At 45.7% G+C, this 16,767-nt stretch overlaps 1 protein-coding gene across 1 annotated transcript; it reads left to right on the top strand.

Moving 5' to 3' along the window:
• Nucleotides 1–3,753: 3,753 nt before the first annotated feature.
• LOC112240802 (vacuolar protein sorting-associated protein 13C) lies at nucleotides 3,754–16,430 on the top strand (the record flags this gene model as incomplete). Its single annotated transcript, XM_042316965.1, is given in 6 exon segments — nucleotides 3,754–3,882; nucleotides 5,114–5,389; nucleotides 7,685–7,828; nucleotides 13,160–13,316; nucleotides 13,406–13,530; nucleotides 16,261–16,430. Coding segments are annotated over 6 exon segments (1,001 nt in total), but the record flags the coding sequence as incomplete, so codon positions are not given.
• Nucleotides 16,431–16,767: the final 337 nt, after the last annotated feature.

The following is a 16,767-nucleotide window of genomic DNA, read 5'->3' as shown; positions in this document are numbered from 1 at the left end:
TGGTTAGTAGCACAGCGGTCTGAGCCGGGATCCGCTCCTAGCATCACCAGTTCACTGCCAGAGCTGGGTTATTGTTTAGAATTGGTTGAGGGTTGAGTACCGACGCTCCTAGCATCACCAGTTCACTGCCAGAGCTGGGATATTGTTTATAATTGGTTGAGGGTTGAGTACCGGCGCTCCTAGCATCACCAGTTCACTGCCAGAGCTGGGTTATTGTTTAGAATTGGTTGAGGGTTGAGTACCGGCGCCCTAGCATCACCAGTCCACTGCCAGAGCTGGGATATTGTTTAGAATTGGTTGAGGGTTGACGTTCTGGGGAACTTTTCAAACGTCCGGGATCGGCGTCTAGTTCTAGTGACCGGTCTGCTTTGTACACTCTACACACCTCATACAGTAGTAGTGTAAACACTACGGACTATGCACCACAGAGACAGCCATTTATAAACATCATGAACACACATGTACTACATACACCGTGTACATATAGTACATTCAGACAGTATTCATGTACTCATACACTGTGTACATATAGTACATTCAGACAGTATTTATGTTCTACATATAGTACATTCAGACAGTATTCATGTTCTACATATAGTACATTCAGACAGTATTCATGTTCTACATATAGTACATCCAGAAAGTAGTCATGTACTACATACACCAGTACAGTATTCATGTTCTACATACACCGTGTACATTCAGAAAATATTAATGTACATTCATTCAGAAAGTATTCATGTACTCATACACTGTGTACATATAGTACATTCAGACAGTATTTATGTTCTACATATAGTACATTCAGACAGTATTCATGTTCTACATATAGTACATTCAGACAGTATTCATGTTCTACATATAGTACATTCAGACAGTATTCATGTTCTACATATAGTACATTCAGACAGTATTCATGTTCTACATATAGTACTTCCAGAAAGTATTCATGTTCTACATACACCATGTACATATAGTACATTCAGAAAGTATTCAGACCCCTTGACTTTTTCCTCATTTTGTTACATTAAAGCCTTACTCTAAAACGGTTTAAATCGTTTCTTCCCCTCATCAATCTACACACAATAGCCCATAATGATGAAGCCAAAACAGGTTTTTAGAATTGTGTGCAAATAAACAAACGGAACATTTCCATAAGTATTCAGACCCTTTACTAAGTACTTTGTTGAAGCACCTTTGGCAGCGATTACAGCATCGAGTATGACTGTACAAGCTGGGCACACCTGTATTTGGGGAGTTTCTCCCATTCTTCTCTACAGATCTGAGGTCCTGAGTGCTCTGGAGCAGGTTTTCATCAAGTGTCTCCGTTCATCTTTCCCCTCGATCCTGACTAGTCTCCCAGTCCTTGCCGCTGAAAAACATCAACACAGCATGATGCTGCCACCACCATGCTTCACCGTAGGGATGGTGCCATGTTTCCTCCAGACGTGACGCTTGGCATTCAGGTCAAAGAGTTCAATCTTGGTTTCATCAGACAAGAGAATCTTGTCTCTCATGGCCTTGAGTCTTTTTAGGTGCTTTTTCTCAAACTCCCAGTTGGCTGTCATGTGCTTTTTACTGAGGAGTGGCTTCCATCTGGCCACTCTACCATAAAGGCCTGATTGGTAGAGTCCTGCAGAGATGGGAGAACCTTTCAGAAGGACAACCATCTCCACAGAGTAACTCTAGAGCTCTGTCAGAGTGACCATCGTGTTCTTGGTCACCTCCCTGACCTTCTCCCCTGATTGCTCAGTTTGGCTGGGCGGCCAGCTCTAGGAAGAGTCTTGGTGGTTTGAAACTTCCTCCATTTAAGAATGATGGAGGACACTGTGTTCTTGGGGACCTTCAATGCTGCAGAAATGTTTTGGTACCCTTCCCCAGATCTGTGCCACGACACAATCCTGTCTCAGAGCTCTACGGACAATTCCTTCTGGCTTGGTTTTTTGCTCTGACATGCACTGTCAACTGTGGGACCTTATAGACAGGTGTGTGCCTTTCCAAATCATGTCCAATCAATTGAATTTACCACAGGTGGACTCCAATCAAGTTGTAGAAACATCTCAAGGACAATCAATGGAAACAGGATGCACCTGAGCTCAATGTCAAGTCTCCTAGCAAAGGGTCTGAATACTTATGTAAATAAGTTATTTCTGTTTTTTATTTTGTCATTATGTGGACTGTGTGTAAATTGATGTATTTAATCCATTTTAGAATGAGGCTGTAACTTAACAAAATGTGTAAAAAGTTTATTGGGCTGAATACTTTCTGAATGAGCACTGTACATACACACCCTACCTCCACCCTGCATCCTGTAGACTTGATCTTGCCCCATAAACAGATGAAAAACAGAGCAGTGGTTAGTAGATGAGATTAGAGGCCTCTTAGCCATGTCAAGTAAACACCCACATCCTGCTAAAACACTGCCCACTTTCACACTCAGCTTCGACGTCTGCAAACACACCTCGGATAGGGATCACTGAGCTGTGTCAGCAGGTCAATCTGGTGACCTGGTTAAATGAAGGCCAGAGGACCACTCCAAGTGGACTGTTGATTGCTATTGAATCCAAAGGTGGTGAGGGTAGGCAACAACATGTCTGCCATGCTGATCCTCAACACTGGGGCCCCTCAGGGGTGCATGCTTAGTCCCCTCCTGTACTCCCTGTTCACCCACGACTGTGTGGCTAAACACGACTCCAACACCATCATTATGTTTGCTAATGACACAACAGTCGTTAGGCCTGATCACCGACAACGATGAGACAGCCAATAGAGAGGAGGTCAGAGACCTGGCCTTGTGATGCCAGGACAACAACCTCTCCCTCAATGTGAGCAAGACAAAGGAGATGATTGTGGACGACAGGAAAAGGAGGACTGAACAGGCGACCATTAACATATGTGGAGCGGTCGAGAGTTTCAAGTGGCTTTTTTCTATATAAATATTTTTGTGTTGGTTTTCACGTGTTAGTATGAAAACGTACCATTCATTTCATTAGATATAACAGATTCTGAAGGACTATCTTACATGTCTCTTTTGGTTGGTCAACCAATAGCGAAATCATCGTGTGACTTTCTGTCCGTTTCCATGACAGCGGCTCTAGGTTCTCCGTCGGACGGTGACGTCGTCGACCTGAAGGTGATGATGCGGCTGGGGGCGTTCAACGTCCTAGTGTGTGATCAGAACTGCAACATGGCTGACATCAAGATACAAGGTGCCGATGTAGACAGAACCCTCAGGGGCCCGTACAGAACCCTCAGGGGCCCGTACAGAACCCTCATAGGCTACACAATGTTGTCTTTTATACAGCTACACTTACATTTGATTATCATCTAGGGCTTTCGTAAGGGATTTCAGCCAAGGTTTGTATATGATGAAAGTCCCAAAAATATTTTTTGGGGGTTATTTAAGTGTCTTGTGCTTGTGTGGTTTGCTGTTGACCTTTTCTGAATTGATGTTAGCATCAGATCAACATTTTATCTTGTTGTACAGGTTTCAATGGATCCCTCCTGATGCAAGGGCCTCAAACCCACATCTCTGCCCGCCTTCGGGATTTCATCGTCATTAATGTTGACCCAAAAGGTATTCACAAAAGGTAAGTCACGAAGTAAAACCACGAAAGATTTCAGTGACGGATGGAGATGCGACAGTATATCATTCAACCCCGGTGAAATATTGCAGTTGCATTTACCTGGTAATGGTTTGGTTCTCCGTTGCAGGCCATCTCTATCGTAGGAGACGAGGTGTTTAGTTTCAGTATGAGTCTGACCCCCAAGGCTACAGAGGGAGCCGGCTACGCAGACACCTCCAAGACAGACGGGAAGGTTCAGCTCAACGTGGGCTGTGTCCAAGTCGTCTACCTCCACAAGTTTGTCATGTCTTTGCTGGTGAGTCTCAGCGTTGGTACTGGAGTTAGGGAGTCTCAGCGTGGGTACTGGAGTTGGTGAGTCTCAGCGTTGGTACTGGAGTTAGGGAGTCTCAGCGTGGGTACTGGAGTTTGTCATGTCTTTGTTGGTGAGTCTCAGCGTGGGTACTGGAGTTGGTGAGTCTCAGCGTGGGTACTGGAGTTTGTCATGTCTTTGTTGGTGAGTCTCAGTGTGGGTCTACTGGAGTTTGTCATGTCTTTGCTAGTGAGTCTCAGCGTGGGTACTGGAGTTGGTGAGTCTCAGCGTGGGTACTGGAGTTGGTGAGTCTCAGCGTGGGTACTGGAGTTGGTGAGTCTCAGCGTGGGTACTGGAGTTGGTGAGTCTCAGCGTGGGTACTGGAGTTGGTGAGTCTCAGCGTGGGTACTGGAGTTGGTGAGTCTCAGCGTGGGTACTGGAGTTGGTGAGTCTCAGCGTGGGTACTGGAGTTGGTGAGTCTCAGCGTGGGTACTGGAGTTGGTGAGTCTCAGCGTGGGTACTGGAGTTGGTGAGTCTCAGCGTGGGTACTGGAGTTTCATGTCTTTGCTGGTGAGTCTCAGCGTGGGTACTGGAGTTGGTGAGTCTCAGCGTGGGTACTGGAGTTGGTGAGTCTCAGCGTGGGTACTGGAGTTTCATGTCTTTGTTGGTGAGTCTCAGCGTGGGTACTGGAGTTGGTGAGTCTCAGCGTGGGTACTGGAGTTTCATGTCTTTGCTGGTGAGTCTCAGCGTGGGTACTGGAGTTAGGGAGTCTCAGCGGGTACTTTGGTACTGGAGTTAGAGTCTCAGCGTGGGTACTGGAGAAATCTCTGACAACGGTCTTGAGTATTTAAAACTGATCTTTGTATTTAAGTGTGCAGAGACTCTCTTTCTTCAGTTCCTGGGTTTTTCAGAAATCCTGTTTGGATGATTCCCAGTTCAGCGATACCTTACTAATTTCAGGAATCCTGTTTGGATGATTCCCAGTTCAGCGATACCTTACTAATTTCAGGAATCCTGGTTGGATGATTCCCAGTTCAGCGATACCTTACTAATTTCAGGAATCCTGGTTGGATGATTCCCAGTTAAGCGATACCTTACTAATTTCCGGAATCATCCGACTGGGATTCCTGGGAAAACATGAGAGGTTTAGCCGTCCTAGCTCGGTCTCCACTTTGATTCCTTTCTGGTGCCCTTTCCGCTAAAGAACTTCCCTCATCCGTGTTTTCCGTCTCTTTAGAATTTCAGCAACAACTTCCAGACGGCCAAAGACGCGTTGAGTGTGGCCACGGCCCAGGCAGCAGAGAAGGCGGCCTCCAGCATCAGGGACTTTGCCCAGAAGAGCTTCCGTCTCTCCATGGACATCAGGTTGAAGGCCCCTCTCATCATCATCCCTCAGTCCTCCACCTCACACAATGCACTGGAGGTGGACCTGGGGCTCATCACCGTGGGCAACAGCTTCTCTCTACTTGCTGTGGAGGGATGTCCACTTCCTGCTGTCATTGACCACATGGACGTACAGCTCACACAGCTCAAACTGTCCAGGTCAGTGCATTCTGTTTAACACAGTTATCTTTTGCTTCATCAGTGCAGAAAGCAAGGGTTTAATGCCTGGTCCCAGATCAGAAAGCAAGGGTTTAATGCCTGGTCCCAGATCAGAAAGCAAGGGTTTAATGCCTGGTCCCAGATCAGAAAGCAAGGGTTTAATGCCTGGTCCCAGATCAGAAAGCAAGGGTTTAATGCCTGGTCCCAGATCAGAAAGCAAGGGTTTAATGCCTGGTCCCAGATCAGAAAGCCCTGGTCCCAGATCAGAAAGTAACGGTGCCTTCCCAATGCCTGGTCCCAGATCAGAAAGTAAGGGTTTAATGCCTGGTCCCAGATCAGAAAGCAAGGGTTTAATGCCTGGTCCCAGATCAGAAAGCAAGGGCCTGGTCCCAGATCAATGCCTGGTCCCAGATCAGAAAGTAACCTGGTCCCAGATTAATGCCTGGTCCCAGATCAGAAAGCAAGGGTTTAATGCCTGGTCCCAGATCAGAAAGTAATTTAATGCCTGGTCCCAGATCAGAAAGCAAGGGTTTAATGCCTGGTCCCAGATCAGAAAGTAACGGTCCCAGATCAGAAAGTTAATGCCTGGTCCCAGATCAGAAAGCAAGGGTTTAATGCCTGGTCCCAGATCAGAAAGTAACAGTTTAATGCCTTCCCAATGCCTGATCAGAAAGTCCCTGGTCCCAGATCAGAAAGCAAGGGTTTAATGCCTGGTCCCAGATCAGAAAGTAAGTTTAATGCCTGGTCCCAGATTAATGCCTGGTCCCAGATCAGAAAGCAATGCCTGGTCCCAGATCAGAAAGTTTAATGCCTGGTCCCAGATCAGAAAGTAACGGTTTAATGCCTGGTCCCAGATCTGTATGAACGCTATCCAACTCCTCCGACTACCGTTAGTTGTTAGAGTTGATTCTCAAAGAACCGTCTGACTACCGTTAGTTGTTAGAGTTGATTCTCAAAGAACCGTCTGGCTACCGTTAGTTGTTAGAGTTGGTTCTCAAAGAACCGTCTGACTACTGTTAGTCCTCTCATAACGTCGACCCGGCACAACCTGACGAGGACTGGCCAACCCTCAGAACCTGGTTCCCTCTCTAGGTTTCATCCTAGGTTACTGCCTTTTTCTAGGGAGTTTTTCCTGGCCACCGTTCCTCTACATCGGCATTGCTGTGGTTTCTGTATAAGCACAACTGCTGTTGGAAAAAGGGCTTCGTAAATACATTCATTTGATTCATTTGATTTTGAGGTGTAAGAGTTGGTTCTCAAAGAAACTGCTTGGTTCAATCGTGGTCTTACTGAATAGGCTCGGGCGCTATACTGTTTATACCGTATACTGGGCTGTTTTGAAATGCAGACGGTATGATTTTCAATTCCGTAAAAGAAATTCAGCGTGGCGCCCATAAAGCTCAGGGGGTTGCAGTCTACGCCTCTGCTTATAAGCTAACTATCTATCTCAGGTCTCCAGCTATACATTTGGGTTTGTAACTTCCTAGCTAGATGGCAAGAACTAGCTTCTTGGTTAAAGCAGGAACAATCAGTCCCCTCCTGGATCAAGATCCCTGCTGCCTATATGGCCTGCTGCCTACATGGCCTGCTGCCTACATGGCCTGCTGCCTACATGGCCTGCTGCCTACATGGCCTGCTTGGCTACATGGCCTGCTGCCTACATGGCCTGCTGCCTACATGGCCTGCTGCCTACATGGCCTGCTGCCTACATGGCCTGCTGCCTACATGGCCTGCTGCCTACATGGCCTGCTGCCTACATGGCCTGCTGGCTACAGTAGATGGCCTGCTGGCTACAGTAGATGGTCTGTTGGCTACAGTAGATGGCCTGTTGGCTACAGTAGATGGCCTGTTGGCTACAGTAGATGGCCTGTTGGCTACAGTAGATGGCCTGTTGGCTACAGTAGATGGCCTGTTGGCTACAGTAGATGGCCTGTTGGCTACAGTAGATGGCCTGTTGGCTACAGTAGATGGCCTGTTGGCTACAGTAGATGGCCTGTTGGCTACAGTAGATGGCCTGTTGGCTACAGTAGATGGCCTGTTGGCTACAGTATATGGCCTGCTGGCTACAGTAGATGGCCTGTTGGCTACATGGCCTGCTGGCTACAGTATATGGCCTGCTGGCTACAGTAGATGGCCTGCTGGCTACATCCCTGGGTTGGTACAGGAATGGCATGAAAGTCTGGATACCACCCTAATACTGTATACTGTAGCTAAGTAAGCAAGTTGTCTAACTATCCTTGTCTATAATTTAGCTTTCTCTCATTAGGATTTACATGGAAAAGACTCTCAGCCCAGTACTGAGCTGCTGGAGCCTGTCAACCTGCTCCTAACAGTGAAGAGAAACCTGGCTGCAGCATGGTACCAGAAGATGGCCGCCGTAGAGGTAGAGGGAGACCTCAAGCCCATGAAGGTAGGAGCTAACAGGAACCATAGAGGTAGAGGGAGACCTACAGCCCATGAAGGTAGGAGTTAACAGGAACCATAGAGGTAGACAGAGACCATGAAGGGAGGAGTTAACAGGAACCATAGAGGTAGACAGAGACCATGAAGGTAGGAGATAACAGGAACCATAGAGGTAGACAGAGACCATGAAGTAAGGAGATAACAGGAACCATAGAGGTAGATAGAGACCCACAGCCCATGAAGGTAGGAGATAGCAGGAACCATAGAGGTAGACAGAGACCATGAAGGTAGGAGATAACAGGAACCATAGAGGTAGAGGGAGACCTACAGCCCATGAAGGTAGGAGTTAACAGGAACCATAGAGGTAGACAGAGACCATGAAGGTAGGAGATAACAGGAACCATAGAGGTAGACAGAGACCTTGAAGGTAGGAGCTAACAGGAACCATAGAGGTAGACAGAGACCATGAAGGTAGGAGCTAACAGGAACCATAGAGGTAGATAGAGACCCACAGCCCATGAAGGTAGGAGATAGCAGGAACCATAGAGGTAGAGGGAGACCTACAGCCCATGAAGGTAGGAGTTAACAGGAACCATAGAGGTAGTTAGAGACCATGAAGGTAGGAGATAGCAGGAACCATAGAGGTAGATAGAGACCCACAGTCCATGAAGGTAGGAGATAGCAGGAACCATAGAGGTAGACAGAGACCATGAAGGTAGGAGCTAACAGGAACCATAGAGGTAGATAGAGACCCAGCCCATGAAGGTAGGAGCTAACAGGAACCATAGAGGTAGATAGAGACCCACAGCCCATGAAGGTAGGAGATAACAGGAACCATAGAGGTAGAGGGAGACCTACAGCCAATGAAGGTAGGAGTTAACAGGAACCATAGAGGTAGACAGAGACCATGAAGGTAGGAGATAACAGGAACCATAGAGGTAGATAGAGACCTACAGCCCATGAAGGTAGGAGTTAACAGGAACCATAGAGGTAGACAGAGACCATGAAGGTAGGAGATAACAGGAACCATAGAGGTAGAGGGAGACCTACAGCCCATGAAGGTAGGAGTTAACAGGAACCATAGAGGTAGACAGAGACCATGAAGGTAGGAGATAACAGGAACCATAGAGGTAGACAGAGACCATGAAGGTTAGGAGCTAACAGGAACCATAGAGGTAGTTAGAGACCATGAAGGTAGAAGATAGCAGGAACCATAGAGGTAGATAGAGACCCACAGTCCATGAAGGTAGGAGATAGCAGGAACCATAGAGGTAGACAGAGACCATGAAGGTAGGAGATAGAGACCCACAGCCCATGAAGGTAGGAGATAACAGGAACCATAGAGGTAGATAGAGACCTACAGCCCATGAAGGTAGGAGATAACAGGAACCATAGAGGTAGATAAAGACCATGAAGGTAGGAGATAACAGGAACCATAGAGGTAGACAGAGACCATGAAGGTAGGAGATAACAGGAACCATAGAGGTAGGAGCTAACATGAACCATAGAGGTAGGAGATAACAGGAACCATAGAGGTAGACAGAGACCTTGAAGGTAGGAGATAACAGGAACCATAGAGGTAGGAGCTAACAGGAACCATAGAGGTAGGAGATAACAGGAACCATAGAGGTAGAGGGAGACCTACACTCCATGACGGTAGGAGATAACAGGAGCCATAGAGGTAGAGGGAGACCTACAGACCATGAAGGTAGGAGTTAACAGGAACCATAGAGGTAGACAGAGACCTACAGCCCATGAAGGTAGAAGATAACAGGAACCATAGAGGTAGACAGAGACCATGAAGGTAGGAGATAACAGGAACCATAGAGGTAGACAGAGACCATGAAGGTAGGAGATAACAGGAACCATAGAGGTAGACAGAGACCTTGAAGGTAGGAGCTAACAGGAACCATAGAGGTAGGAGCTAACAGGAACCATAGAGGTAGGAGATAACAGGAACCATAGAGGTAGAGGGAGACCTACACTCCATGACGGTAGGAGATAACAGGAACCATAGAGGTAGAGGGAGACCTACAGCCCATGAAGGTAGGAGTTAACAGGAACCATAGAGGTAGACAGAGACCATGAAGGGAGGAGTTAACAGGAACCATAGAGGTAGATAGAGACCTACAGCCCATGAAGGTAGGAGATAACAGGAACCATAGAGGTAGAGGGAGACCTACAGCCCATGAAGGTAGGAGTTAACAGGAACCATAGAGGTAGACAGAGACCATGAAGGGAGGAGTTAACAGGAACCATAGAGGTAGATAGAGACCTACAGCCCATGAAGGTAGGAGATAACAGGAACCATAGAGGTAGAGGGAGACCTACAGCCCATGAAGGTAGGAGTTAACAGGAACCATAGAGGTAGACAGAGACCATGAAGGTATGAGCTAACAGGAACCATAGAGGTAGACAGAGACCTCAAGCCCCATGAAGGTAGGAGCTAACAGGAACCATAGAGGTGGACGGAGACCTACAGACAATGAAGGTAGGAGTTAACAGGAACCATAGAGGTAGACAGAGACCATGAAGTTAGGAGATAACAGGAACCATAGAGGTAAATAAAGACCTACAGCCCATGAAGGTAGGAGTTAACAGGAACCATAGAGGTAGATAGAGACCATGAAGGTAGGAGCTAACAGGAACCATAGAGGTAGATAGAGACCAACAGCCCATGAAGGTAGGAGATAACAGGAACCATAGAGGTAGACATAGACCATGAAGGTAGGAGATAACAGGAACCATAGAGGTAGACATAGACCATGAAGGTAGGAGATAACAGGAACCATAGAGGTAGATAGAGACCATGAAGGGTAGGAGCTAACAGGAACCATAGAGGTAGATAGAGACCATGAAGGTTAGGAGCTAACAGGAACCATAGAGGTAGATAGAGACCATGAAGGTTAGGAGCTAACAGGAACCATAGAGGTAGATAGAGACCATGAAGGTTAGGAGCTAACAGGAACCATAGAGGTAGACAGAGACCCACAGCCCATGAAGGTAGGAGCTAACAGGAACTACCATAGAGGTAGACAGAGACCCACAGCCCATGAAGGTAGGAGATAACAGGAACTACAGTCATGTCTTTCCCTCGAAAGGAGTGGTTAGATAAAGATCTGTTTTGATACCAAGATGTTTGTATTGTAGCAGAGAAGCTGATTGAAGTTATCTTTACTCGTGGAGTAATGTCACCCGCTCTGATACCTGAAATAACTATTTCCTTCAAGTTATAATAGCTGAGCTTTCATGATTTAGTCATATTGATGGTTGACCTCTGGTGGAAGAATGGTATTGGTAAGTTGTAGCTAGTTAAATTTGTGCAATGTCATCCCCTTCCTTTAGACTTGAAGTAGCTTTGTCCCTTAAACCATAACAGCCGAGCATTGATGATTTAGTCACACTAACTAACTTCTGACTTCTGCTTGCAGCCTGGTTTGGAATGTAAGGTACATGCTACAGTCCTCTAGGGTTTGACAGTAAGATAATCAAGGCCGGTAGTCTAGCGATTAAGAGCATTGGGTCAGTAACCGAAAGGTCGCTGGCTTAAATCCCGGAGCTGACTAGATCCACGTGTCCTTGAGCAGGGCGCTTAACCCTAATTGCTCCTGTAAGTTGCTCTGGATAAGTGTGTCTGCTAAATGACTTAAATTGTAAAATTGTCAGCGAATTAGCATTATCTACAGCTCCATCCTATACGTCTCCTGTCTGTCCTCGAGTTATTTTGAGGCTCCTCTAGTTATCAGCAGCATTAGCATTAGCTTTAGATGCAGCTCCATCCTATACGTCTCCGGTCTGTCCTCAAGTTATTTTGAGGCTCCTCTAGTTATCAGCAGCATTAGCATTAGCATTAGCTGCAGCTCCATCCTATCACGTCTCCTGTCTGTCCTCAAGTTATTTTGAGGCTCCTCTAGTTATCAGCAGCATTAGCTACAGCTCCATCCTATACGTCTCCTGGTCTGTCCTCAAGTTATTTTGAGGCTCCTCTAGTTATCAGCAGCATTAGCATTAGCATTAGCTACAGCTCCATCCTATACGTCTCCTGTCTGTCCTCAAGTTATTTTGAGACTCCTCTAGTTATCAGCTAGTGGGAGACGTGTTAAATATAGAATTCAAGCTGAAGCAGTTGGTTATAGTCAGAACAGGTCTGAATACTTTAGTGGGCTGCTATATATATTTCAGCTAGCACATCAATTATAAAAAATGGCTGAACTGTGTCTAACTGTGCTCTCCAGCTCCTGACACCAATTAGGCGGGTACCCTGATCAGGACTCAAACTGTGGTTCCTAAGACTGTCATTCCAAAACCATTATACCAAATGACTAAAATGTTGTGCTGATGTCACTAGGTGTTGTAAAAAAGATTGTTTAGTATTTTTACAAGGGGTTCTAAATTGTGAATATTTTTTTAAATATATTTTTTATTTTATCCGCTCGCTCACCTCACTTTTCAAAATCCGTGAAACAGTAAATCAACTTTGTATTTCCTGATGCCGTGTTCAACAAACATTGCCGCGATTTCGTCTGTCAATGGTGAGAATCGTTTCTGCGTTCCTTCCGATCTCCGAGCAAGTGAACGCTCCGAGTCATTCCTCCGAATTAGCAAGATGTTCCTCCGATCACGCCGACATGATGTGAACGCGAAATAGCTACAGAATTATTGGCTTTAGCAACATTAGCATTAGCTACAGCTCCATCCTATATGTCTCCTGTCTGTCCTCAAGTTAATTCGGGCTCTACTTATCAGCTGCATTAGCATTAGCTACAGCTATGTCCTCTCTGTGCTTGTGTCTCTTCAGGTTAACTAGTATTAGTGATATTAGCATTAGCAACCTTTAGCTACAGCTACATCCTCTCTGTGCTTGTGTTTCTTTAGGTTAACAAATATTAGTGACGTTAGCAACCATTAGCATTAGCTACAGCTACATCCTCTCTGATCTTGTCTCTTCAGGTTAACTAGCATTAGTGACATTAGCATTAGCAACCATGAGCTACAGCTACATCCTCTCTGATCTTGTCTCTTCAGGTTAACTAGCATTAGTGACATTAGCATTATCAACCATGAGCTACAACTACATCCTCTCTGTGCTTGTGTTTATTCAGGTTAACAAGTATTAGCAACCATTAGCATTAGCTACAGCTACATCCTCTCTGTGCTTGTGTCTCTTCAGGTGAACTAGTATTAGTGACATTAGCATTAGCAACCATTAGCATTAGCTCCAGCTACATATCCTCTCTGTGCTTGTCTCTTCAGGTGAACTAGTATTAGTGACATTAGCATTAGCAACCATTAGCATTAGCTCCAGCTACATATCCTCTCTGTCGTCTGTTCTCCCCAGGTTGCCCTGAGTCAGGATGACCTTACAGTTCTGTTGAGGATCCTGATGGAGAACATTGGAGAAGCCAGTGGTCTGCAGCCAGACCAACACACCAGCCCCGACACGACAGCCCTGACACACAAGACCACGCTGATGCTGAAAACAGACTACCCCAAAGGTCAGAGGTCATGTGTGTATTGTTATCGACGTGAGTCCCGAGCGTGTTAATTCTTCTGACCACGTTTCTGTTCTGTCGTCGTCCTTCAGACGGTGTAGAGAACACGGTTGAACTTCCAGAACAACAGGTAGAAGAGGAACCCCTGGAAACCATGACGTTTATCTTCAACATAGAGTCCCTGGGACTGGTCCTGTACAGCAATGACACTAAACAGGTACGTATCTATAGGTGATGTAGCCCAGTCTCAGTTCTAATGCCCCTAAACAGGTACGTATCTATAGGTGATGTAGCCCAGTCTCACTAAACAGGTACGTACCTATAGGTGATGTAGCCCAGTCTCACTAAACAGGTACGTACCTATAGGTGATGTAGCCCAGTCTCACTAAACAGGTACGTACCTATAGGTGATGTAGCCCAGTCTCACTAAACAGGTACGTACCTATAGGTGATGTAGCCCAGTCTCAGTTCTAATGCCCCTAAACAGGTACGTACCTATAGGTGATGTAGCCCAGTCTCACTAAACAGGTACATATCTATAGGTGATGTAGCCCAGTCTCACTAAACGGGTACGTACCTATAGGTGATGTAGCCCGGTCTCACTAAACAGGTACGTACCTATAGGTGATGTAGCCCGGTCTCAGTTCTAATGACCCTGAACAGGTGATGTAGCCCAGTCTCAGTTCTAATGACCCTACACAGGTATGTATCTATAGGTGATGTAGCCCAGTCTCAGTTCTAATGCCCCTAAACAGGTACGTATCTATAGGTGATGTAGCCCAGTCTCACTAAACAGGTACGTATCTATAGGTGATGTAGCCCGGTCTCAGTTATAATGTATTCTCTGGAGGAACGGGGGAATTGGGCCTTCACAGCGCTTGGCGTCAGTTAATGACAGTCATTTACTCTTAATGTCCTCTCTGCTCTCCAAGCCCTGGATAATTACACAAAGCCATGATTAGGATGAAGAGTTTGAACATCTACCAAACACCAGTCATTACTGTCCCAAATGACTCTGTGGTAATGACCTTGTAATGACTCTATGGTAATGACTCTGTGGTAATGACCTTGTAATGACTCTGTGGTAATGACTCTGTGGTAATGACCTGGTAATGACTCTGTGGTAATGACCTGGTAATGACTCTGTGGTAATGACCTTGTAATGACTCTGTGGTAATGACCTTGTAATGACTCTGTGGTAATGACTCTGTGGTAATGACTCTGTGGTAATGACTCTGTGGTAATGACCTTGTAATGACCTTGTAATGACTATGGTAATGACTCTGTGGTAATGACCTGGTAATGACTCTGTGGTAATGCCTCTAAACAGACTCCGTGGTAATGACCTTGTAATGACTCTGTGGTAATGACTCTGTGGTAATGACTATATGGTAATGACTCTGTGGTAATGGTCTTGTAATGTCTCTGTGGTAATGTCTCTGTGGTAATGTCTCTGTGGTAATGACTCTGTGGTAATGACTCTGCGGTAATGACCTTGTAATGACCTTGTAATGACTCTGTGGTAATTAATCTGGTAATGACTCTGTGGTAATGACTCTAGGTAATGACCTTGTAATGACTCTATGGTAATGACTCTGTGGTAATGACTCTGTGGTAATGACATTGAAAAATACTCTGTGGTAATGACCTTGTAATGACTCTGTGGTAATGACCTTGTAATGACTGTGGTAATGACTCTGTGGTAATGTCCCTGTAATGACTCTGGTAATGACTCTGTGGTAATGACCTTGTAATGACTCTGTGGTAATGACCTTGTAATGACTCTGTGGTAATGACTATGCGGTAATGACTCTGTGGTAATGACCTTGTAATGACTCTGTGGTAATGACTCTGTGGTAATGACATTGAAATGACTCTGTGGTAATGACCTTGTAATGGCTCTGTGGTAATGACTCTGTGGTAATGACCTTGTAATGACTCTGTGGTAATGACTCTGCGGTAATGACCTTGTAATGACTCTGTGGTAATTAATCTGGTAATGACTCTAGGTAATGACCTTGTAATGACTCTGGTAATGACTCTGTGGTAATGACTCTGTGGTAATGACTCTATGGTAATGACTCTGTGGTAATGACCTTGTAATGACTCTGTGGTAATGACATTGAAATGACTCTGTGGTAATGACTCTGTGGTAATGACCTTGTAATGACTCTGTGGTAATGACATTGAAATGACTCTGTGGTCATGACCTTGTAATGGCTCTGTGGTAATGACCTTGTAATGACTCTGGTAATGACCTTGTAATGACTCTGTGGTAATGACTGTGGTAATGACTCTAGGTAATGACCTTGTAATGACTCTGGTAATGACTCTGGTAATGACTCTGGTAATGACCTGGTAATGACTCTGTGGTAATGACTCTGTGGTAATGACTCTGTGGTAATGACCCTGTGGTAATGACTCTGTGGTAATGCCATTGAAATTACTCTGTGGTAATGACCTTGTAATGGCTCTGTGGTAATGACTCTGTGGTAATGACTCTGCTGTAATGACTCTAGGTAATGACCTTGTAATGACTCTGTGGTAATGGTCTTGTAATGTCTCTGTGGTAATGTCTCTGTGGTAATGTCTCTGTGGTAATGACTCTGTGGTAATGTCTCTGTGGTAATGACCATGTAATGACTCTGGTAATGACTCTGTGGTAATGACCTTGTAATGACTCTGTGGTAATGACTCTGTGGTAATGACCTTGTAATGACTCTGTGGTAATGACTCTGTGGTAATGACATTGAAATGACTCTGTGGTAATGACCTTGTAATGGCTCTGTGTAATGACTCTGTGGTAATGACCTTGTAATGACTCTGTGGTAATGACCTTGTAATGACTCTGTGGTAATGACTGTGGTAATGACTCTAGGTAGTTCCCCCAGTGGTCTGCTGATTGGTTAATGGACAGATTGTATGTCTTTGTTTCCCCATTTCCAAGGTATCGGCTGTGTCTCAACACCAGGAGAGGCTGTGTCTGGGCGAGTTGACCTTTCACCTGATGAAGGCTTCAGGGAAGATGTTTAATAACGGGTCCATGGAGGTCTCTACCATCCTCACAGCCTGCACCCTGGACGACATGAGGACAGGGGTACAGAGAGTTACCTCACGGTGAGTCTCGGCCAGCCAGACCATGTTGTCGTTGGGAGAGTCACGGCTGGGGTGGAGGCTACCTCAGGTTAAACTACTGAATTATACTGTTGGGTTGTGTTCTGGACAGTACCAGTCGGTCTCAATACTACTGGGTTGTGTTCTGGACAGTACCAGTCGGTCTCAATACTACTGGGTTGTGTTCTGGACAGTACCAGTCGGTCTCAATACTACTGGGTTGTGTTCTGGACAGTACCAGTCGGTCTCAATACTACTGGGTTGTGTTCTGGACAGTACCAGTCGGTCTCAATACTACTGGGTTGTGTTCTGGACAGTACCAGTCGGTCTCAATACTACT

Source organism: Oncorhynchus tshawytscha, unplaced genomic scaffold, assembly GCF_018296145.1.
Source record: "Oncorhynchus tshawytscha isolate Ot180627B unplaced genomic scaffold, Otsh_v2.0 Un_contig_721_pilon_pilon, whole genome shotgun sequence".
Lineage (NCBI taxonomy): Eukaryota > Metazoa > Chordata > Actinopteri > Salmoniformes > Salmonidae > Oncorhynchus > Oncorhynchus tshawytscha.
Note: the sequence above shows the minus strand (reverse complement) of the source record. Positions and strands in the feature narration are given on the sequence as shown.